Source organism: Sciurus vulgaris, assembly GCF_902686455.1.
Source record: "Sciurus vulgaris genome assembly, chromosome: 17".
Classification (NCBI taxonomy): domain Eukaryota; kingdom Metazoa; phylum Chordata; class Mammalia; order Rodentia; family Sciuridae; genus Sciurus; species Sciurus vulgaris.
The window spans coordinates 50,336,056-50,358,869 of NC_136478.1; the positions used below are offsets into that span (position 1 = coordinate 50,336,056).

The window sequence follows — 22,814 nt, forward strand, 5'->3', positions numbered from 1 at the left end:
GTCCTATGACAAGTAATTTAACCTCTAGTCCTTAATTTCCACAGTTAAAAAGGGGGGGGGGGGCTAATAATGATATTCTACTGCATAGAATTGTTACCAGGACCAAGTTAGTACACATGAAATACTTAGAACAGTGCCTTGCTATAGAAGTGCTAAGTGTTAGCATTAAGTAGCTTCTATCAGCCAGGATATGAGGATTAAAAATGGTAAGCAATAGGGGCTGGGGAGATAGCTCAGTCGGTAGAGTGCTTGCCTTGCAAGCAGAAGGCCCTGGGTTCGATCCCCAGCACCCAAAAAAAAAATGGTAAGCAATAGAACCTTACCTCAAAGCAGTTTAAAAAGGGAATTTCAATCCACAGCACCACAATCAAATAATATTGTCTTCTCATTAGTTAGCCTAAGGATAATTTAGTTTTTCCTCAATAGATCTCTGCTTTCTGGTTACAGAGATGGTCCTTAGCATTCCCAGGTTTAAATCTTACCTCCTTAGCCTCAGTGAAGTGAGAACTTTTTCCTGAGAGTACCAGTTTGGAAACAGTTTCTTCCTTGAATAAGTGTGAGATGATGACAGAGTCTTAGAGACATGTTTTGGGTTCTGTATGATGGAACTCAATCTCTTGGTTTCTGAACCAAATAGGACAGTGATTCCATCCCATGACATTTCTGGGCCTTAATGGTAGTTCCCCTCTGCACTGTCTTCCCATCCCAATCCTGATCTGCTCTTGATTGATTGAATCCAGAGAGATTTAATGGCTACTCTGACCTAACCGGACTTGCCTTTGAGATCTCACTGGAAGAGACAGGAATGAGGTGAACAGATTGACAGATTGACCTGATGGTGACTTCACAGTATGGAATCCAGGAGTCCTGGCATTCATTCCTTCACCTCTGCTTTGCATTTCCTGGGCTCAGAACTTTAGAAGAGAGTTAAGGAGGTAGATACAAGTGGAATTTTACTTTTCTTGAATAGACTCTGGTTGAGGGAAATATGGAGTATAAAAGTCTCAAGTGTCTCCCGCCTGTACTCATTCATTAGACAATTTTATGCAAGCACTATTTGAGGTACTGGAGATATAGCAGAGAATAAGACAGTTGAGAGGAACTGCTGAAACTTATGGAGCTTACCTACTGGTGCAGGGGAGACATACAAATGATAAAAGAAAGCCAAGTGTGATACATGCTATGAAGAAAATAAAACTGTAGGTGAAAAAGAGGGTGGGACGGCCAGTATAGAGAGATCAGAAATGGCCTGTTTGAGGAGGTGACAATTGAGTCTGATAAACCAAAAAGATGAGAGGAACCAGTTGCGGGGAGACCTGGGAATGGGATATTCTCAACAAACCATTATTACCACACAGAGAAAGGACTGCTGCAAGCTTGACAAATTTAGCACAGATGATTCTCAAGACCCTGCCAGGGTCTGTGCTGGGAGGTGGAGACAGTAGTGAATACAGGCACAGCGTTTCCTTCCCTTCTGACTCTTAATAAGGTCTAGGTGATTTGGGAAAGAGCTGCAGCCTCTGATGGAATACCTCTTGGTAATATCAAAGACTCCTTGCAGGGAAGGTGAGGAAGATGGGGACATATGTGAGCCCAGATCTGGTTAAGAGGATTGGGTTAGGATTGGATTAGAAGGGTTTTGTTTTTGTTTTTAAAGCAAGACAGTGACATGATTTTTTTTTTTTTTTTTTTTTTTTTTTTTTTTTTTAAGAAAGGTCACCTTGGTCTTTGTGAGGAAAACAGGGGCAAGGATAGAAGCAGGAGGAAGGTCAGTTAGAGGCAGTCCATTTGTCCAGGTGAGGGAATGGTGACTTGAATGTGGTGGTAGTCAAGATGAAGAGAACCAGTGTTTAGGGTATAGACAAAATAGGATTTGATGAGATTAGAGAAAGGAATATAGCATAGAACATTTATGTCTCACAGCTCTATCAAGACAACTGCTGTTGTTAAACCTATTTTACAGATGAGAAAATAGGTGTAGCAAGGTGGAGTCACTTGCCTGAAGTTATGCAGGTAATAAGTAGTAGGGTTATGTTTCCAGTGGGAACTGGGGCTGGGGTTGTGGTTCAGGAATAGCGCACTCACGTGAGGCACTGAGTTCAACCCTCAGCATCACATAAAAATGAATAAATAAATAAAGATACTGTATCCATCAGCATCTTAAAAATAAAAAGGAACTATCCAGATTTGATGACTGCATCTTCAGGAAGAGGAAAGTGTCAAAGATGACTAAAAAAATTCTGAGTTGTCCACAGAGGTGATGGTTGAATCTATCGGAGTTGATTACATTCCTAAATGGGAAAGTACACGTGCACAAAAGGCATCAGAAGGTAGACTTTTAAAGGGGAAGGCTCAACGGGTTTAAAAACAGGAGAGGAGCACCAGCTTCTTCTCTATTCAGGGGTTTCCTGGAGCTCCCCATGTTTTGCTTACCTTCCGGAGGCACCTTCTCTCCTCCTCTCCTTCCCTCCCTCAGGACTGTTCATATTCATACAAAAGATTAAGGCAGTAGTGTGTGTGTGTGTGTGTGTGTGTGTGTGTGTGTGTGTGTGTGTGTGTAATGTACATATGTGAGGAGTTTCTGGAAATAGTTGGCTCCTTCAAGAGAGAGATTAGACTCCTTCGGCTTTTGCCATTCTCGGTTCTCAGGTTAGGATGGTGATATCACCTGTTACCTTGCTCATGAAATAAGTATTCCCCAAAGGCCTGGGTGAGTGCTGTAGAAGAGCTCAGAATGGGCAGGAAGGCTAATACAACCCTTTATTTACCCAGAGATGTTGGCATTGAAGGGTGTACCCATAGGCCCAACTTTGGAAGAGGTTTTACAGAGTGCTGCAGCATTTTTGTTACAACCAAGCAGGAGCTTTGAAACCGAACTGCTTGATCCTTGAAAAATCTCAGCTTAACTGTGCATTTAGTCATGGGTAAATGGAATACTTTCTTTGTGCCTCAGTTTCTCCATCTGCAAGATAAAGATACTCATGCACGTGATGTGTTCATGCTTTTATATATAAACATATATATATTTATTTATTGAGATAGTCTGGCTGTGTTGCCAAGGCTGTCATCTAATTTGTGATCCTCTTTCCTTAACCTTGTGAGTAGCTGGGGTAATAGGCATACACTGTCTTACTCAGCTTTTTTTGGTTTTGTTTATTTGGTTTGTTTGTTTGATACTAGGGATTGAACCCAGGAATGCTTTACCACTGCACTCTATCCCTGGTCTTTTTTATTTTTAGACAATCTCACTTGCTGAGAGTCTTGAAAAGTTGCTGAGGCTGGCCTTGAACTTGCAATCCTCCTGCCTCAGCCTCGAGTCGCTGGGATTATAGGCATGAGCCATGGTGCCCAGCTGCTTACATATATTTTTAGAATAGATTTTTTTAGGATCACTGAGCTCATCCACAGAGAACTGTTAGCTCAGGGCCTGACACATGACAGTCTATGATGGGTGAAAACTGTGCTCAGCATCATGCTAGGTGTTTTTATATACATTGTTTCACTTAATTCTTATAAGAAGCTTCTCTAAGGAAGAAACTGAGTTACTTGCCAAAGGTCAACACAGCAAGTAAGTATCAGCAGGACAGCCAGGATTTGAGCTAGGTCCTGCTTCTGAATGAAGAGAGCTGACCTCCAGAGGCATGTCCTGTGTATGGACTCCTTCACCCTGTTTCAAGCCAGGGAAGAAGCCCAGAGGGCAGTTTTCCCTGGAACCTCTTTGCTTTTTGTTAGCTCCATTCTCACCTCCAGCAATGGTAGGTGCTTACCAAGAAGGTCACTTGGTCAAAATATGGCAAAACGACTGCAATCTTATAGGGCTGCTTGAGAGACATTTGCCAGCGAGGTTTCCCTGTCCTGTGTTTCCTCAAAGGTGGGGAATCATTTTCAGTTATATGAGAACATAGAGACCAGAGCACTGCTGAATTGTTTTATATGGAAGTGGCCAAAGCTCTTTCAGTTTTAAGTAATAGAAACCACCAAACTCAACTGTCCTAAGCCAAAAAGAAATGTATTGATCTATGGAACTGAAAAGTCTGGGTCAGTAGTTTCAGGTTAGGTGGATCTAGGTCTTCAAATGATGTGACTAGGCCTCCCTTTTTCTCCCCTCATTTCTTGAATGCTTTTATCTGAGTTGGTTTCATTTGAAAGCAAAAATCCACTAGAGGTTAGCAGAGTAGCAGCCAGTAATTGAGAACTTATTTCTCCACTTGTTCCAGCAAGAGTCCAAGGAGCATGCTTTATCCAGACTTAACCTGGGTCCTCTTGTGGAGCCAAGAAAGACTTGTTAATTCTCCAAGGGGAACTCATGGTACTGTTAACAGGAGATGGGAATGGATATTTGGCAGGTGAATCCATCATAGTAAGATGGTACTCTGGTGAGATGTCTTGGGATATTTGGTGCTGATGCCTTATCCATGTCCTCTTCTCTCACTGTAGCCAAGCACCTGGGGGAAAGTGGTTGACTACCTCGAGTCTATTGATAGAAGGATCTCAACCAGTCTTCCTGTTAAATCACCATATAGACCAAACACAAGACATCCTTTTGTCCCAAAGACATAGGAAACACTTCCTTTAGAGGTGACTTTTTTGACAGTGCAACCTTAAAAGTGACTGCTTGAAGCCCTAAGTATTTACTGCAGATTGTCAGACCCTCCTCCATCACTAGATCTTCCCACCAGTCATGTTCCCTGTGCAGTGGGGTGACCAAAAAGGTTAAACTAGAGTCTTATTCTAGTTTGTGTTCATCTGTTCAAGGACCTCAGGCCACAGGTTTTGTTTATTCTGTGTAGTAGTTCACTGTCACTGTTTTATTTTAACTTAGTTTCCTTAGTTTTCTTTTAAAAGCCAGATTTCAGCTCCTCTGAGAGCTAATAATACTGGACCCACATTCCCACATGACAGCAGTTGATTAGAGCTGAATAGTGATGTCTCCCTTTAGACAGGGTGTGTACTTTCCAACTCACCATAGTGAGCTGGCCTGCTTTGTTCAAAGCCTGACCTGGTAAGCATCATGTTTGAGAACCCATTCTGTCCCAAAACTTTGCTAGAAGAAGATGAATTAATGTTTAGGTGGCTGCTTACTTCAGGGATGCAGTGCTGTTGCTTAGGAAAAGTAACAACCCAGTAAAAGAATTGATGGGAAAGAGTATGCACAACTTTGGTCTGTTTGTGGATTTGGTCATCTTTTTGCTGCAAATGCTGTTGGCATATCAAACCTCCCATCACAAATGTACCCTTTGAAATAGTAACATGTCCTTCTATCATTCTGAGTTGCCACCCAGTGAAGGAATCCCTCCCACTCCCAAGGGTTGTTCATCCAGCCTCCGTTTGACCACTTCCAGCAATCTCAGAGCTATTACCTCCTCACATGGCAGCCGGTTCCATTCTTGGACAGATAACATTATTTTACAATTCTTCCTTATGTTGAGGCAGCTGTTGCCTCCTTGGGACTGAAAGCCACAAAATGCTGGAGCTGGGAAGGGAAACTGATTTTTTTTAGGCACGTGAGCTGTCACTCATCCACCCAGCACCCCAGGCACACACTGATAATTAATCACAGTACTCTTTCTCACTAATCCAGGAAGTAGAATGCAGTTTTTTTCAAAGTTAAATTCTTCTTTTAAAATTGCAAAAATAATGTGTTCACTTGCAACTAGTGAAATAGTACAAAATTATATAAAGAGAGTGTTTATAAATTCCTATCTCTCCAAAGTAACCAATCTTAGCCTAGTGTGTATCTGTATATTTCTCTATACACATACAAACATAGGTATTTGATATGTAAGGGACTTTGTTTATGACTTTTTTGTTTAAACAAAAATAGCATCTTGTACATACTACTTTACATCTGTGGACACCTCCCTCCAAGTTGGTAGTTACAGTTCAAACACTAGATATAGATTTCTTTTGTATTTTTTAAAATGCGTTATTTGTTTTGGGGGACTGGGTATTGAATCCAGGGTGCTCTACCACTGAACTACATCTCCCGCCCTTTTTCTTTTGAGACACAGTCTCACCAAGTTGCCCAGGCTGGCCTCAAACTTTCAGTCCTCCTGACTCAGCCCCCCATGTAATTGGGATTATAGGTACCACTCCTCACTCAAGCATTTTGTTTTGGTTTGTTTGTTTCTTCCTTTCTTGCAATAGTAGGAATTGAACCCAGGGACACTCTACCACTAAGCTACATCCCCAGTCCTTTATATTTTTTTATTTCAAGACAGGTTTTCATTAAGTTGCTGAGGCTGGCCTCAATCTTGTGATTCTCCTGCCTCAGCCTCCCAAGTTGCTGGGATACTGGTGTGTGCCACCATGCCTGGCTCAAGTATGTGTGTTTTTTTGTTTTTTTTTTTTTTAAATATTTTTTAGTTGTAGACGTACACAATATCTTTATTATTTATTTTATGTGGTGCTGAGGATTGAACCCAGTGCCTCACACATGCAAGGCAAGTGCTCTCCCACTGAGCTACAACCACAGCCCCTGAAGTGTGTTTTTAAATAATGCATAGTGTGGGATCTGTCCCAGTTTATTTATTTATTGTGGTACTGGGGATTGAATCCAGGAGCATTCTACCACTGAGCTATATCCTCAGCCTCTTTTTTTTTTTTTTTTTTGCTATTAGTTTTATTTTGTGACAGGGTCTTGCTAAGGTGCTGAAGCTAGCCTTCAGCTTGCAATTGATCCTCCTACCTCAGTCTCTCAAATCACTGGGAATATGGGCAACCCCAATTAACTGATCATTCCCTATTGATATCTCATTACTTAATTTCTTTGGGATCCTCCCCATCATAGTGCTCCAGGCAGCTACTACCAATCAATTGAAGTTTGCCTGTGAGGTAAAACCTATTTTTCATGTCTGACCCAGGTCTGCTCCTTATCTCTCACATTCTAGAGAAGAGAGGCAGATATAATTTCAAGATCAAAGTGAATCTGAGGCTGGAGTAGGACTAGAACTAAATTTTCTTGACTTTAAATGTTTCCCAAATCCCGTGTTGCCTGTCACTTAGAGCCATCTACCCTGGTAGATGGTTCTTTTCTGTGTAGTAAAAGAAATATGGCTCCTCTTCTGTGTGCCATGTCTTCCATATTCAAAGTTAGTTTTGCGAGTTCCCCCAAGTCTTCTCTTTCCCCAGTAAGAACTTAGTACCTTCAAATTTTTCCTTTTAGGACAAGATTTCCAAATCCCTTGAAACAACCTATTGTAATTCCTGCCTAAGAGAGCAATTTGGAGCTGTGTGTGTGTGTGTGTCCAGTTCTAAGAGAGCAATTTGGAGCTGTGTGTGTGTGTGTGTGTGTGTGTGTGTGTGTGTGTCCAGTTTCTTTTATATAAAAGAAATAAAACAATACAAAATAGTGACCATGGAAGGTCTCCTTAGATTAGATTTTTAGGGAAGCTGTCTCAGGAGATGACATAGAACTGAGACCTGAGTAACAAATAGGAGCTAGCCTCGAAGGGAAGAGAAGTCCAATGAATAAGAAGAAACTTGGTACAAGGTGAAATTGGAAAGGCCACAGGAGTCCTGCAGGGAGGGCCTTTTGGCCAAGATAAGTGTGCATTTTAGATTTTTTTAAGGGCAGTGGGAAACCATTGGAGAATTTTAAACCAGGGAGACAACATCTGATTTCCCCTTTAAAAAGATTTGAGGGCTGGGGAGATAGCTCAGTCGGTAGAGTGCTTGCCTTGTAAGCACAAGGCCCGGGTTCGATCCCCAGCACCCCCCCCCCCCCAAAAAAAAAAAAAAAAAAGATTTGAGAAGCCTGTTTAACTTGGAGCAAGGTTTCATCTTCCCTCAAACCTTTTTCTGCTTCTTATATCAGAGGGATTGACAGCTATGCTATTTGCTCTGTTTAGGGCTTCTACAGGGGATCTTGTTTGGGAGTCTTTGAATTGTGATTTCTCCTCTTTACCTCAGGTTGGTATCCTCTTGGCTCTCAGGGGTTTGGATGACAGGCAGTGTTCTAGAAGCCAAGAGGACTTTCCAACCTAGAGAGCTTGAGTCTGAAGCAAATTTCAGAGGAATGAAGAAGAATTCTAGGAGGAATTCTCCTTATATTAGAGATAAGTAGTATCTTAGAGATCAGAGATGTACATTTTCCAGAATGGGAAAGCTGGATTGGAGAGAGTGAGATCTCCTCAGCCTGTTCATAATCTGAAAAAGCCTCTGTCCATGCCAATGTCCAAGGGCTGACTGGTACCCAGCCAGTTAGTGACTAAGTAAATATCTATATTCCTGAGATGTTCACTGGGGCCACCACCCCACATTCATCCCTGACCAAGTCTTGCAAGTTGAAGTAATTACAGAACCTTTAGGGTCCTTCCAGCATGTGAGTAATCACTCTGTTCAGCTCTCAGAGGAGCTAGTCAGTGACCAGCAAAGTTAGGAGATGTGCCCATGTCTTCTTTGTAATGCCACCTTGAGTTAGATCTCCATTAATTCAGAACTTTTCCCATAATGTGAAGCCTGTCTTATTTCCCTTTTCTGAAAAACCTTCCCAGCTTATTTTCTGTTTAACTCCACCTCCTTTGGCCCTGTGGCAACCAGGTATGAGGGTAGCATCTCCTTAGTGTCTGGGTGGGTCTCTGAGTGCCAGGGCCTTTTCTCTGGACCTGGAGATTGACAGGAAGTTGGTTTAGTATCTGAAGTTGGCTTCATCTTTTTCCCAGGAGCTCCTCAGAACAAATACTCTGAAAGAGAAAGGCAAGAGACCTCTATACCCTCTTCAGCCCACTCTGGCTCCTTCATTCTCTCTGATCCCTTTGCTTCCTTTTCCAGGAGCCTGGAGAGGCGTGGCTGGACCAAGACCTCCCCCAATGTGAGCAGGCTCCCTCCTCCCCTAACCACCCATTGCCACCACGCCAGGGAACGTCCTCAAGCCCTGGCCCTCAGGGGAGAGCTAACAGGAGCCCAGAGCCGAGACCATGTGACGGCGCTGGCCCTTGCCACCGCCGTCCCCCCCACCCTGGCCCCAGGCCTGGCACCATGATGTTCCGAGACCAGGTGGGCATCCTCGCTGGCTGGTTCAAGGGCTGGAATGAGTGTGAGCAGACAGTGGCCCTGTTGTCGCTTCTGAAGCGGGTCACCCGTACCCAAGCCCGCTTCCTGCAGCTCTGCCTGGAGCACTCGCTGGCGGACTGCAATGACATCCACCTGCTGGAGTCGGAGGCCAACAGTGCTGGTGAGTCTCTGCCCCTAGAGATGGGAGTGAATTAGGAGGGTGACCTGGAACAGATGCCAGATGCCCAAGGAGACCAGCCAATAATGGTGCCAAGAAATGTGGGTGCTATACTTGTTGGGAGTTGGGAAGTTCCCATCCTCCCAAGCCATCATTTTGGCTCTCCTGGGGCTTTTTTGCCATATATCCTCAGGGTGGAATGGGAGACTCCCAGTGGGGCGGGAAACCCATAACAGAGGAAGGATTGGTAGGGTTTCTTGCGTGGGCAGCTGAAAGGAACAGACTAAAGTCATTACCTATGAAAGAGGGATGGAAGGCAAGCAATAATTTGTCAAGCTCCAAGACATCAAGGTGGGCATGATGACATCTGTAATCCCAGTGGCTCCAGAGACTGAGGCAGGAGGTTAGAGGCTGGCCTGGGAGACTTAGTGAGACCCTGTCTCAAAATATAAAGGGCTGGGGATGTTGCTTAGTGATAGAGGGCCCTTGAGTTCCACCACCAGTTACCCCTCCCCCCCCCCAAAAAAAAAAAAGAGAAAAAAACTCTTAAGAGGGAATTTTAGAACTCTTCCAGAATTCACAAGTCATCCTATACTATATTTTATCCCCAAGGGTAGGTTGGACTTAAGGCATAAATAGCTTCAAGAGAGTTTTGCATTTAGATATAGTTCTTTATTTCCAGTCCTGAAGCATCCTGTAGAGAGGCATTCCATGTCTTAAGAGGTTGTCATTGGGATAAGTGAGCCAGGCTTCTCTAGAACCTGTCCTGACAGGAATGAGGCCAGAGAACAACCTTAGGTACCACTGCTACAGTCCTTCTGACCTTCTGGGCCTCCAAATGGCTGAATGGAGCTGCTGACCCCACTGACCAGTGAGAGATGGAGGCCAGAGAAGAGGGGAGGGTAGAGGATACCCAAAAGTTAGCTGGGAAGGGAACAGGGGGCTACATGCAGTTTCTCCAAATTAGTCATCCTCATTTCATCCCACCTTCTTCATAATAATAGTTGAACCCTTACAAGCTATATCTTTTTTTTTTTTAAGTATACAAGAATACACCATTTTTTAATTTATTTAGAGCAAAGTAATGGAATTTATTTTTGAAACAGAAAGGTAACAAAGGTCCCACAAGGGAGGGGTCTCAAGAGAGGGTTGCCCCCAAGTATTCGTCACTTCTGTTTATTAACTCTGAAAGCAGTGTTCTCTGGTGGCTCTCAGTTCAGATTGTCTAGGTTTAAATCACAGTTTTCACTTGCCATGTAACCACGTAATTTAACCTCTCCATGCCTCAATTTTGCCATCTTAAAGTCAAAATTACAATTATATTGACCTTCTAGGTTACTTGTGAGGAGTCAGTAAATAATGTGTAGAGCTCTTAGAACGGTGCCTGGCCTGTGGTAAACACTTCGTGACTGTCCACTGTTGTTCTCATTGTCAGTAATTCATTTGGTCCTCACAACCAGTCTTGCAGGTACTGTTATTATCCCCAAGTTTCAAGGTGAGGAAATGAGCATGGGCTTCTAATATTGAAGAGCCACAGAGCTGCCTGGCCTCCCTCATCTCTCCAGGCCCACCCATTTTAGCATTAATCAGCTTGCTTGCTTGTTTTTTTTTTAATATATATTTTTAGTTATAAAAGACACAATATCTTTATTTTATTTATTTTAATGTGTTTCTGAAGATGGAACCCAGTGCCTCACACATGCTAGGCAAGTGTTCTGCCACTGAGCTACAGCCCCAGCCCAGTCAGCTTTATTTCTTATTGAATTTTTATGTGCAAGTCACAGAAGCACAGTGGTTGTAGGGGAAAGCCGTTACTTAGACCAGGAGCTACATCAGCCAAATTCCCAGACTGTCAGACAAAGAGCAGCAAGAATCCAGCTCAGCTACCGCAGGCACAGAACTTAGCCATTTCTCACCCCTCCCATCCTCCCCGCTAGGGAGGGTGCCCCTCTTCTCTAACATCAGGAACAGGGGTTTGTGCTGTGGCCCTGCTTCCAGCATGGGGGCTTTTCGGGGACAGGCCAGTGTCTTATACAGCCTTGTCACACATCTTCTACCATTCCATCCATGAAGGCAGTTGGATAATTTTGGGGTGCCAGTCTTGGTGGCACCAGTGGTGCTCATTACTGTTGCTTTATTCAAGAGCATTTTCAGTCATTGCTTTCGTTTTCAGAACTTGTAGTAAAATCAAACCATACAGAAGGTGAAAAGTGAGGTCTCCATTTCAGACTCCCATGTTCCCATTTTCTTTCTTTTTTTTTTAATATTTTGTTTTAGTTGTAGGTGGACACAATACCTTTTATTTTATTTTTATATGGTGACAAGGATCAAACCCAGGACCTTACACATGTAGGCGAGTGCTCTACCACTGAGCCACAACCCCAGCCCCCCACTTCTTGTGCTATTGTTTATGAGATGAATTCTGTACACATGCAACTACAAACTTATTCTTGTCCTAGTTTTATAATGTTTTAACACATATAGCCAGATATGCATATTAACCAGTTTGCTTTGTTTACTTATTAAAATAATTTCATACCATTCCATATTCAGCCCATACATATATGCCTCATTGTTAATGGCATGCCAGGGCTGAGAACTGCTGGGGAATAAACTGAATCACAAATACATGAATCAAGGCCTTTCTCTATATCCCCATATCTGGGGTAAGAATTTTTATAACAAGATGGTTCTTAACATGAGTGGGAAGTAATGAAAACTTACAAAGAGGGAAGAGAGGGAGGGCCATGGTATATTCCAAAAGGAGGGAAATTGCCTGTGATCACTTTTCTCAAGTCAAGCTCTGCTCCAATCTTGATGTGCTCACTGGTTGGCTGACTGCCTTGCTTCTTTTCTTCCTGTATTAAATGTTAAGAACTGTTGATCTAGAAGAAGGTTCTGAGCCCCCAAAGAAAGTAGTATGCTTGGCTGTGGTTCTGTCTACTTTGACATGAAGAAAAGGAGAAAACCCACCAAAATTGGAACAGAGCATGACTTGAGAGAGAAGTGATCACAGGTAAATTCTGTGGGGCTTTGAATGGAATGCCTGTGCCTAATAGATACGAGGGCTCCAAGCCTAATAAGGCAGTTTCCTGCCTCACTCCTACCTTCAAGTAGAATCCCCCACCACTTTCACCTTGTGTGTCTTTCGGGAGGAGCTGGCCTCCTCTGTTATTATTGGCCTTTCCATTCTCTTGGGTTTTCCAACTTGCACCATCATCACAATCCTCTGGGATGGGCAGAGGGACTTAAAATTCAGATTCCTGGCCCTCACTGTGCCTCCAGACCCACTAAATGAGCAATCTAAGGGGAAGAGCCTGGGAAAAAGTACCCAAATGCTTCTGACCACCAGTCACCATGAGAGATGATGCCCTGCTGTGTGATTCAACTTGTTATGGAACATAAGACCAGAAATCAGAACACACCCAAGTTCTACATTCAGCTCTGTCACTAACACCTGCCATTCTTGAGCCTGAGGATCCTTATCTGGTCAGTGAAGGGGTTGTTCTGAGTGCTTTCCAGGTACCTCATTAGCTTCTGAAAAAACATGTCAAAAGTTGGCAGAACCATAACCAAGCATACTACTTTCTTTGGAGGCCCAGCACATTCTAGAGCAATAGTTCTTAATATATAATGCAGGCTGGAGATGTAGCTCAGTGATAGAGCATCACCTAGCATGTGCAAGGCCCCGGATTCAGTCCCCAGCACTGCCCCCTGCCAAATTTTATGGGATGGACCCCTCAGAAAATTTGCCCCTTTCCCAGAGAAATGAACTTACCCCACTAACCAAATCCTGAGTTCAGTTGGCTCACCAATCCCCAGTTAAGAGCTGCCCATTACAGGGACTGAAGCCCTTCTCTAGCTCTTCAGATCCCTTCAGAGCAGGAGGCCTGAGAGTGAGGTAGATCCCCTGCTTTTTTCTGGATTTTATCTCCATGACCCACCCCATGAACCCTGCCTTTTCCTCCAGTTCTCCAGGGAGACCCTGGGCTTGGGTAAGAGCTGCCTACTTGCCTATCTCTTCCGCAGATAGGGCAGGGAGCACAGAGAAATCAACCTAAAAGAGTGCCCCAGTCCTGGCTTCATGTCACAATCCCCCAGGAACTTCCTAAAACTAATGTGAGGCAAAGGTCCTGCCCTCTAAGAGTTAAAGCTCCCTAGTGGACTTGTGTGTGACCCAGTGGAGAATGACGTGATGCTTGCTGATGCTGAATCTAGGTAGGCCCAAGAATGTGCTAAGGAATGTGACCTATTGAAAGGGGTGGGGGGAGGGTTATAGCCTAGACTGTCCCCCTTGGGACAAGGAGGGTATAGGGAAGTCCTCCAGCTCCAGCATCCCACATTGGTTTCATGCAAGCAGAACCTCAGGCAACATCCAGGAACATGAAAGCAGTACCCAGGCTATGGAACAGGGGGAAAGACGCAGGTTTCCCCTTGTTGTCATCCTTGTTCCTTCTCCTCTATTCCCTACTGTTTGAACTGTAACAGTAATCTTGGCCCTCTCCTTTCCCTGATGCTGCCTTGGACCAGAATACCTTAGGTATTCTCATGGACAGGAGGGAGAAGATGGGGGCCAGGAGAGCTGAATTTGCCTTCCCTTCCTGATCCTAGCTTCCTATGCCACATTTCCTGCCTTTCTTCCCACTTCATCTCTTCTGAGTCAGTCCCCAAATCCAGCAGGTTTAAGCTCCTCCTCCTTGGCTCCCTGAGTCTGGGTGGGGAAACTGAGGTCAGGAGGGGCCATGGCAAGTGAGTCACCAGACTGGCTCAGTCCTGGTGCCTCCACCCTCCCCTTTCAGACTCTACTGACACAGTTCATCAAACAAAAATGTGAGCCCCCTAGCCCTCCCTCATGTCTATGTGAGCTGGGGTGAGGCAGAGAAGGGCATATTTGGAGCCAAACCCCAGCCCCTCTGACTGGTGCCTGAGGCTTCCAAAATTGTTGCAACAGCCCAGCACATAAAAATGGGTTTGCTCTTATGGCAGTTCTCAGAGATATATTTGGCTCCTGTGACTTGCCAGGACCCAGGGTTATGACCTACTTAGCTCTGCTTACCTGGCCAGACCTGCCCTGTGACCGGTGTGCCAAGGCGGGCACTCATACACAGTCTCCCTCACCCTCTCCATGCCTGTGGAGTCCAGATTTGCAGCTTGGTGAGAAGCAGCTATGGGCGTCATGGCATTCCCCAGCCCCCTCCCCCATCCACCCACCTCCAGAATTTCATCACTGCTTGTTTTGCCTGTAGCTCCAAGGAACCAGAGGTCTGTCTGTTTTTGGTAAATAACTGCATGAAATTCCCCAACCCTGTTGGAAATCTTAAGGGGGAGTCCCAGATGTGTTCTCCTAAATGAACTACTCCCCCAGCCCTGAAATAGCATGGGTTTAGATCTTCAGCCAGAAGCAATAACAGTAATAGTCAAATGTACTGAGCATCACACATGCTAGGTGCTTTGCATCATTATTTCATTGGTTCTTTACAGCCATGTGAAAAGGGCTTTTTTAACCCCCATTTGATGGAAGAGACCAAGGCTCAGAAAGGTAAAAGGACTGGCCCACAGTGGCATTGACCTAGGTCATAGAGGTAGAGCTGGATTTTGAACCCAGACAAATTTGCCTTTTGAACTTGTACTTTTATTCAGTATGCTCTGCTAGGTAACATGAGGTTGGGGGAGTCTAGAGAGGGCACATTATGCACACATAGATATCATACCTTCCAGGGATGATCTGGGTTCACTTGGGTTCATTGTGCCCCTGATGTGCCTATACTCAGGGCCAGACTTTTCTGATCTGGGCAGGAAACTAGAAGTTCCATCCCCACCCGTCATCTGCAGCCTCAGCTGGGCTCACTCACCCCAAGGGGCCTGAGGCTGCACAAATTCCTTGGACCAGTTCCAGTACTCATTGATGCTTCCCAGTCAGGGGAGGCCCGCCCTTACCACCACCACCACCGCTCAGACACATGAACACACATTTCCCCAGGGTCAGCTTCCACTCGTCCAAAACCACTCTCCCCTTTCTGGGCAGTAGAACAAGGTCTTTCATTGAACCCAACCCTTAGGGCTGTTCCATCACGTCCCCTGGCAGTACCAGAGGAGAAGCTGTGTCCCTTAGCCCTGGGGTCCTGGCAGTACTCTGAGGTGGGGGAGGGACTAGACAAGGCCTCTCTGTCCCGGATGCCTCTGGCTGCCCCGTAAGGCCCAAACAACGGCAATTGAGAATGCCAGGGTAGGGATGAAGGGACAGGCTGACTCTGCTGGTGGAGAAGGGAGAAAAGCACCCATCCCTGAGCCACATCCTGAGAGCTTACTGTGGGTAGACTCTGTCAGATGCTTTATATGCATTGCCTCCCCGAATCTTCTCAGTAGCCCTGTCATCCCTGTTTTACAGAAGAGGAAGGGTATTGTCCAGACAACTGCATGATGTGATTGGGATGCAAATCCTTGACTTTGTCTCTAATATTATGCACTATATTTCTTCTCATCAAGAGCTGAAAGCTCAGGAACTAAGTTAGGGAAAGGGGGGAGCTAGAGAGTTATCATGTGACCCAGTACCAGATGGAGGTGGGAGAGCAGGAAAGACTAGGCTCCCTGACTTTAAAAGGCCTGTCCCATCTTGGAAAGATCTTTAGATATGGAGGTAGCCTGAGGGAACAGTTTTGTGGTCATGGGGAGCTGGTTCAGATGAAGATAGAAGGGATGCAGTTTCCTAGCTTTGAGAGGCAGATACTGATGGGGATCTGGAAAGCCAGCCAGGGAAGAAGAAGGAAGAGTCAACTCTGGAGAATAGGTTATAGTGAAAGCTCCTCTCAATTCCAGAGGCAGATAGACCTGACTTCAGATCTTGGTATTGTCATTGACTAGCTCTGTCACTTGGGCGAAATGAATTCACCTTCCCAAATGTTATTTATCTGGAATATGGGAATACTAAAACAAGATAGAGGAGGGAATGAAAACCAGTCAGTACTGTTCATACAGCGTCTGGAACATGGCAAATGTTCAATAAAGGTTATCCATTATTATTGCCATTACTTCTAGAGGCAGTAGTACTATTAGTTCTATTATTAATTTGGGGTTGTGCTGTGACCATAGCATGAGTTGACTTTAAATGAATAAATGGATGAATTCCCTGGGTACTTTAACAGGGTTTCTCTAGGAAGCCTGGAACAAAGAGAAGCCAGGTCAAGAAAATACACAATTTATATAGTCAGGAGTTGGAAATTGTTTCATTTTCCTAGGGCTACAAATTTAAGTAGAATTAGAATTAGAAGTTAATGTGAATTCCTGCTGGGTGCTGTGGCACATCTGTATTCCCAGCAGCTAGGGAGGCTATGGCAGGAGGATCACAAGTTGAAATCCAGCCTCAGCAAAAGTGAGATGCTAAGCAAATCAGTGAGAACCTGTCTCTAAATAAAATATAAAATAGGACTGGGGGTGTGGCTCAATGATCAAGTGCCCCTGAGTTCAATCCCCAGTACCCAAAAAGAAGTTAATGTGAATTCCAGGCCACAGATTTCTAAGCAGGTCATTAAAAAAAGAGAGATACAGAAGGGTACTTTTCAAGTATCTATGCAAGTTACCAAGTATGTATCCTGCAGTATGGACAGAAGAAACCTTAAGCCTTTGGACTTTTTTTTTTTTTTTTCAGTGCTAGGTATTAAACCTAGGGATGCTTAACCACTGAGCTACTTCTCTAGCCCTTTATATTTTTGAATTTGAGATAGGGTCTTAGTAAGTTGACTAGACTGGCCTTGAATTTGCAATCTTCCTGCCTCAGCCTCCTGACTTACTGGGATTACAGGCGTGCGCCCCAGCACCTGGCAGTCCTTGGAATCTTAAGGCTTAAGGAACTGGCCTTGAAAGTCCCTTGGATGCCTAGGTTTCCTTACACTTGCCTATTCCCAGCTTCTCTGTTTCCTAGGCTGGAAGATTGACTTGTGCTTTTAAAATCTGTGTATTAAAAGGAAGGAGCCACTGTAAAGTATACGACCCATAATGCTAGTTGTGCTAGTGAGCTTTCTGATGCTGTGACAAGATCCCTGAGAAAATCAACTTAGAGGAAAAAAGTTTTCTTTTGGCTTACAGTTTGAGCGGTTTCAGTTTATGCTTGTCTGGCTCCATTATGCTGTGGGCTTGTAGTAAGGCAGAGCAGAACTGCTTCACTTTATGGTGTGGGGGATGTGAGAGAGAGACAGGGACTTGGGGTAAGATACACCTTTCCAGACTAGTCCCCAGTAACCCACATGCTCCAACTAGGCCCCACCTCCCAGGAGTGGCATCCACTGTGAACCCCATCAGAGGATTCATCCTTTGGTAAGATCAAAATTCTCATGAGGCAGTCATTTCCCCAGATCCGCAGCTCTGAACTTTGCTGCATTGGGTACCAAGCTTTTAACACATGAACCTTTGGGGGACATTTCATAACCCAATTATATCACTAGTAAAAACAGCCAGTGTTTCCTGAGGATGGGCTTTAAGCTGTGGTCTCAATTCCTCGCAGCTCAGCCAGTTAGGAACAATTCTGAGTTCCCCTGTGTAGACAGAGAAAGCAGAGCTCAGTAAAGGAGTTACTTTTTCCTAAGTTACATAGCTAATGAGCAGTGAAGTGACATGAGCTTCTGCCTGTTCATTTTTCTCACCCACTTTGGGGTCTTAGTTCTATCCACTTAGAACCAGCTGCTTTGCCTCCTTCCAGGACGTCCCCAATAGTACATCTCTCATCATCCTGTGAATCATCTTGACTACAGGGGTGACCCCAATTGCCCAAGGGTTCATTGGCCTTGATCCTTGAACACTCTTTTCTTTCAAGTATTGGTGTTCTTTGTGCCTTTTCTTAGCCTTTTCAGCATCATCTCCATCCTCTACTCTGTTGAGCTAGTCACAGAGTAATAAGGTTTTTGAGAGGAACAGTCAGACCTGCAGTGGTTCCTTCCCAAGACCTCCTTTATGCAGCCAGCCTGGGGCCTTGTTCTTGGGGAGCTTCCTCCTGGGTGAAACCATGATTCATCACTCAGGTTCTCAGACATGAAATGAAAGGAGAGGTCAAGATGACCCTGGCACAGAGGAGCCAGGTTTAGGCATTCTATTAAAGACATCAAATTTGGTGCTCACTTCAGCAAAACGTAAGCTAAAATTGGAACAATACAGAGAAAATTAGCCTGAGACTCACTCAAGAATGATCCCAAATTCTTGAGGTGCTCCATATTGTTTTATTTATTTATGTCATATTTTTTAAAATGAAGTCATAGAATTTAGGCAGAAGGAAAGAGGTTGCTGCAGGCTAAGGCCTCAAATCTTAGCCTGATTTTGGAAAATTGGATGAATATAGTGTTAGAGAGCCCCAGAGAAGATGGGCGTACCCTGAGCTGAGTCTCTTTCTGGAGGAATAGATGGGGAGTGCCCTGAAAATGAAGGCGATGTTGGGCTGTGAGTCTTGGTGCTGGTTGCCATCGTAAAACTCCTTGTGAGGAGCACAACATTCTGGTGTGGTTTAGGAAGATCATCAGTCTGTGTGTATGTATGGGACACAGGGTGAGTGTGTTTGATCTCAATTATATGAGGGACAAGATCAAGCAAGAACAGAGAAAGGAGAGGAGGAGATTGGAACTGAGGGAGTAGACTGTGGACTCTTGGGTTTATAGTAGTTTCCACCCAGACTCTCCTGACATTCCCTCTTATCCCCTCTGTAGCCATCGTCAGCCAGTGGCAACAGGAGTCCAAAGAGAAGGTGGTGTCCCTCCTGCTGTCCCACCTGCCCCTGCTTCAGCCAGGCAACACGGAGGCCAAGTCGGAGTACATGAGGCTACTGCAAAAAGTGCTGGCTTACTCGATCGAGAGCAATGCCTTCATCGAGGAGAGCCGCCAGCTGCTCTCCTATGCCCTCATCCACCCAGCCACCACACTGGAGGACCGCAATGCGCTGGCCCTCTGGCTGAGCCACCTGGAAGAGCGGCTGGCTAGTGGCTTCCGTACCCGGCCAGAGCCCTCCTACCACTCACGCCAGGGCTCAGATGAGTGGGGGGGAACTGCAGAGCTGGGCCCTGGAGAGGCAGGGCCAGGCTGGCAAGACAAGCCACCCCGGGAAAATGGACACGTGCCCTTCCACCCATCCACCTCGGTGCCGCCAGCCATCAACAGTATTGGGAGCAATGCAAACACAGGTGAGGGGGTATTGCAGGAGGCTATGCCTGAAAATGGCCAGACTGGGCAGTGTCCAAGTGGCCTTGGACAATTCCCATAACCTCTCTGGACCTCAGCTTTTTTAGGCAGTGCAGAGGTTGGGAACTTGCATTGCCAGGGCCATATAGGACCTACAGACATGTCTTATTGCATCCACACTTTGGTTTTGTGTTTTCACATAAACTTAGTGAGGCTGGGCATGGTGGTTCACACCTGTAATCCCAGTGACTTGGGAAGCTGAGGCAGAAAGATCACAAGTTCAAAGCCAGACTCAGCAATTTAGCAAGACCCTGTCTCAGAATTTTAAAAAAAGGGGAAAAAAAATGGGAATGTTACTCAGTGGTAAAGCTCTTTGGGGTTCAATCCCTAGTCCTTAGTACAAAAAATAAAATTTGCTTAATTAATTTAGTCATATTAGATTTTCCCCCTTAAAATCTCATTTCCAACTTCTCTTGAGAAGTCCAAAGATCTGGCAGCTCAAGGTCTGCATCCTCAGCAGCCACAATAAGAGAAGAACTGACTATCAGCCGCCTGCAGCCTACCTCTGACCCACCTAGACCATCTTTGAGCATTTCTGATTCCTGGCCTCTGAGGACCTTGAGTTTGCAGCCCCTGGTAGAGGCAGGGCCAGGCTCATCTGAGGTCCCGTCCTGTTCACTGGATTTTTGTGTCTGGCTTCAGCTAGCAGTCTTGTTTCTTAGATGTATTCTTATATGCTTGTTTGTATAAGATGTAACTCTCACTGGTGGCAGCACATGCCTGTAATCCCAGCTACTCGGGATGCTGAGGTAGGAGGATTGTAAGCTCAAGGCCATTTCAGCAACTTAGTGAGACCCTATCTCAAAGTTTAAAAGGTAGGAGCTGGGAACCAGGCAGGATGGCATGTGCCTGTATTCCCAGTGACCTGGGAGAGGGAGGCAGGAGAATCACAAATTTGAAGCCAGCCTCAGCAACTTAATGAGACCATGTCTCAAAATAAAAAGGGCTGCAGACGTGACTCAATGGTAGAGTGCCCCTGGATTCAGTCCCTAGGACTGCAAAAAAAAAAAAAGAGTGGAGATGGGGATGTAGCTCTGATCACCCCTGAGTTCACCCCAGACACCCTGCTGCTGCAGGCATTAGTAGGTAACACTTTTGAGCACTGACTGTGCTAGGTTCTCTCTTTGTGGGTGTGTACATAATAATTGTACATCGCCCTGGGATTCGTTGTGACATATCAGTACGTGCACATGACATAATTTGGTCAATTTCATTCCCTAGACATTTCTTTAATAAACACTGTTTCAGATATGATCTCTTTTCACCCTCATGACAGTCATACCATTAGTTCCATTTGACAGATGAGGACACTGGAACTCAATGAGGCACATATTCAAGGTTGCACATAGAACAAGTGGTGGAACTGGCCAAGGTTCACACCCAACCATTCTGATGCCAGAGCTGGCCTCTGACCACTGGGCTGTCCTGCCAACTAAGGTGGCTTGAAAGGCTCTCTTAGTAAGTGCCCTGGAGGCTGGTGAGCAGGAGCAGCTGGCGCAGCAGTGCCTTTTTGAAATGTTAGTGGAAATGAACAGGGTAAGGGAGGGTAGGGCGGCTTTTCCAAGTCCTGGTGAAGTGGCATGACCCTAGTTAAGGTGAGGAGCCATGACTCAGTCTCAGGGTGGCCAGCCCCCTTCAGCAGGCACTGGTTAGAGCTGCAGTGGAATGTCACAAGTGTCAGCAGAGTGGGGACGAAGCCTGTAATCCCAGGAGTGCCCAGCTCTGGTACCATGTGCACATCAGTTACCCCCCAAGCTTGTTTTTTACCTGGATGATGTTGTCCTGGTCAGCCTGCCCAGGTACTAGTATCAACCTGGGAAGGTAGAAGGATAGGAGGGCATTTCCAGGGAACTCTAGCAACCTGCGATGCCTTGGTCTTAGAGCACCATAGTTCCTGGACCCCCATTGAGAGAATATATTAATTATGATAATTCTGGTTTTTAAATGTTGGTCACTGCCAGGCACAGTAATGTATACCTGTAATCCCAGCAACTTGTGAGGCTGAGGCAGGAGGATCCTGAGTTCAAAGCCAACCTCAGCAACTTAGCAAGGTCCTAAGCAACTTTGAAATGCCTTGTTTCAAAATAAAAATGCGTGGTGAAAAGCACCCCTGGGTTAAATCCCCAGTGCAAAAAATAAGTAAAATTATATATATGTATGTATGTGTATATATGTGTGTGCACACACACACACATATATGTATATATATAAATGCAAACACACACAAGTCCTTAAAGCTATTCTGAGAACTCTATACCTATAAACTTCAGAAACTTTGCTGAGTCAGTGAAGTTACTTGCACACGATGGTATACCTGGAAATCAAATCCAAGCAATCTGGCTCCAGAGCTTATGCTTTGAATTGGTATCTTATGCTACCTTCACCTAAAAGTGACCCTCTTGGAGATAGATGCTCATACCCCAAAGAGAAGGGTCACCCATGCAGGGTAACTGCCCCACACCTGGGTTTCCCAGGATGGGGTCATGTGCAGGTTTTTTGGTTCTGTTTTTCCCTTTGGCAGTACTGGGGGTCAAACCTAGGGCCTCGCACATGTTAAGCAAATGCTCGACCACTGAGCTACATCCACAATCCCACCTGCCCAGCAGCTTTAAAGACCAGTGTTGGAATAGGGGTTTGAACCAAAAGAGAACAGAATTCCACACAGAGGGCACAACCTGAGTCAAAGGCACAGGAGTGACAGGGGACAGTTAATAGCCAGTCTGGCTGTGGTGAATTTACATATGTAATAGCAGTAGTAGATGCTTAGTTTACCATGTGCCTATCATTGTGCTAAGAACTGTGTGTGGAAATGGAGGCAGAGGCGTGGACGAAGTGACTGCCACAGAGCACACAGTCCAAAAGTGGCAGAGCCAAGATTTGAACTTAAGTCTTAGGGCCACAATCTTGCAGCAGAGGGACAGGACCAGACTTTTGGATTTTAGGCAGTTGCAGGAAACAGGAAACCATTAAAATATTTTTGAGTGGGAAGCAAGGATTGGCTTGGGAGGGCAGGCAGGGTGGGTTTGGGGTGCTGCCAAGGACAGACCAGGGTTTCTTGGAGAGAGTGAGGCCCCGGATCTCTGGCCAGCATTCCTGTTTTTATAATTCTCATGCTGTGGCCAGCCTCCACCCCAGTGCAGGGCCTAGCAGGGTTCCTCAGGAACTACATGTCATGCCAATCAGAATAATTTCCTGCCCTCTCAGCCTCGCCTGCCCCCTCAGCCTCGCCTGCCCCCTACTTGGCTGAGAAGGGAGGAAGGAGAAGGCCAGAGACACCAGACAGCCACAAAGACCTCTATTGAGGTTCTCCAGCCCCCCAGGCCCAAAGTGTGCCATTTTTCTTAAGGAGTCCCAAGTGGAGCAGAAACCAGGGCCAAGGGAATCCAGAGACTTGGAGGGAACCCTAAGTAGAAGATCCCAGAGGTCA

At 45.4% G+C, this 22,814-nt stretch overlaps 1 protein-coding gene across 4 annotated transcripts in view; it reads left to right on the top strand.

The window, feature by feature from the left end:
• SAMD4B (sterile alpha motif domain containing 4B) overlaps positions 1–22,814 on the top strand; it is a 39,481-nt gene that overhangs the window by 4,400 nt on the left and 12,267 nt on the right. For 2 of the 4 annotated variants that reach the window (XM_079119343.1, XM_079119340.1), the window contains exons 1-2: positions 8,847–9,175; positions 18,859–19,329. In XM_079119343.1, the coding sequence (XP_078975469.1) occupies positions 8,980–9,175; positions 18,859–19,329 (667 nt within the window). In that variant the 5' untranslated portion in view covers positions 8,847–8,979. Of the gene's footprint in view, positions 1–8,772; positions 9,176–18,858; positions 19,330–22,814 lie in introns of those variants that run through there. The other 2 variants (XM_079119341.1, XM_079119342.1) reach the window with 2 other exon arrangements.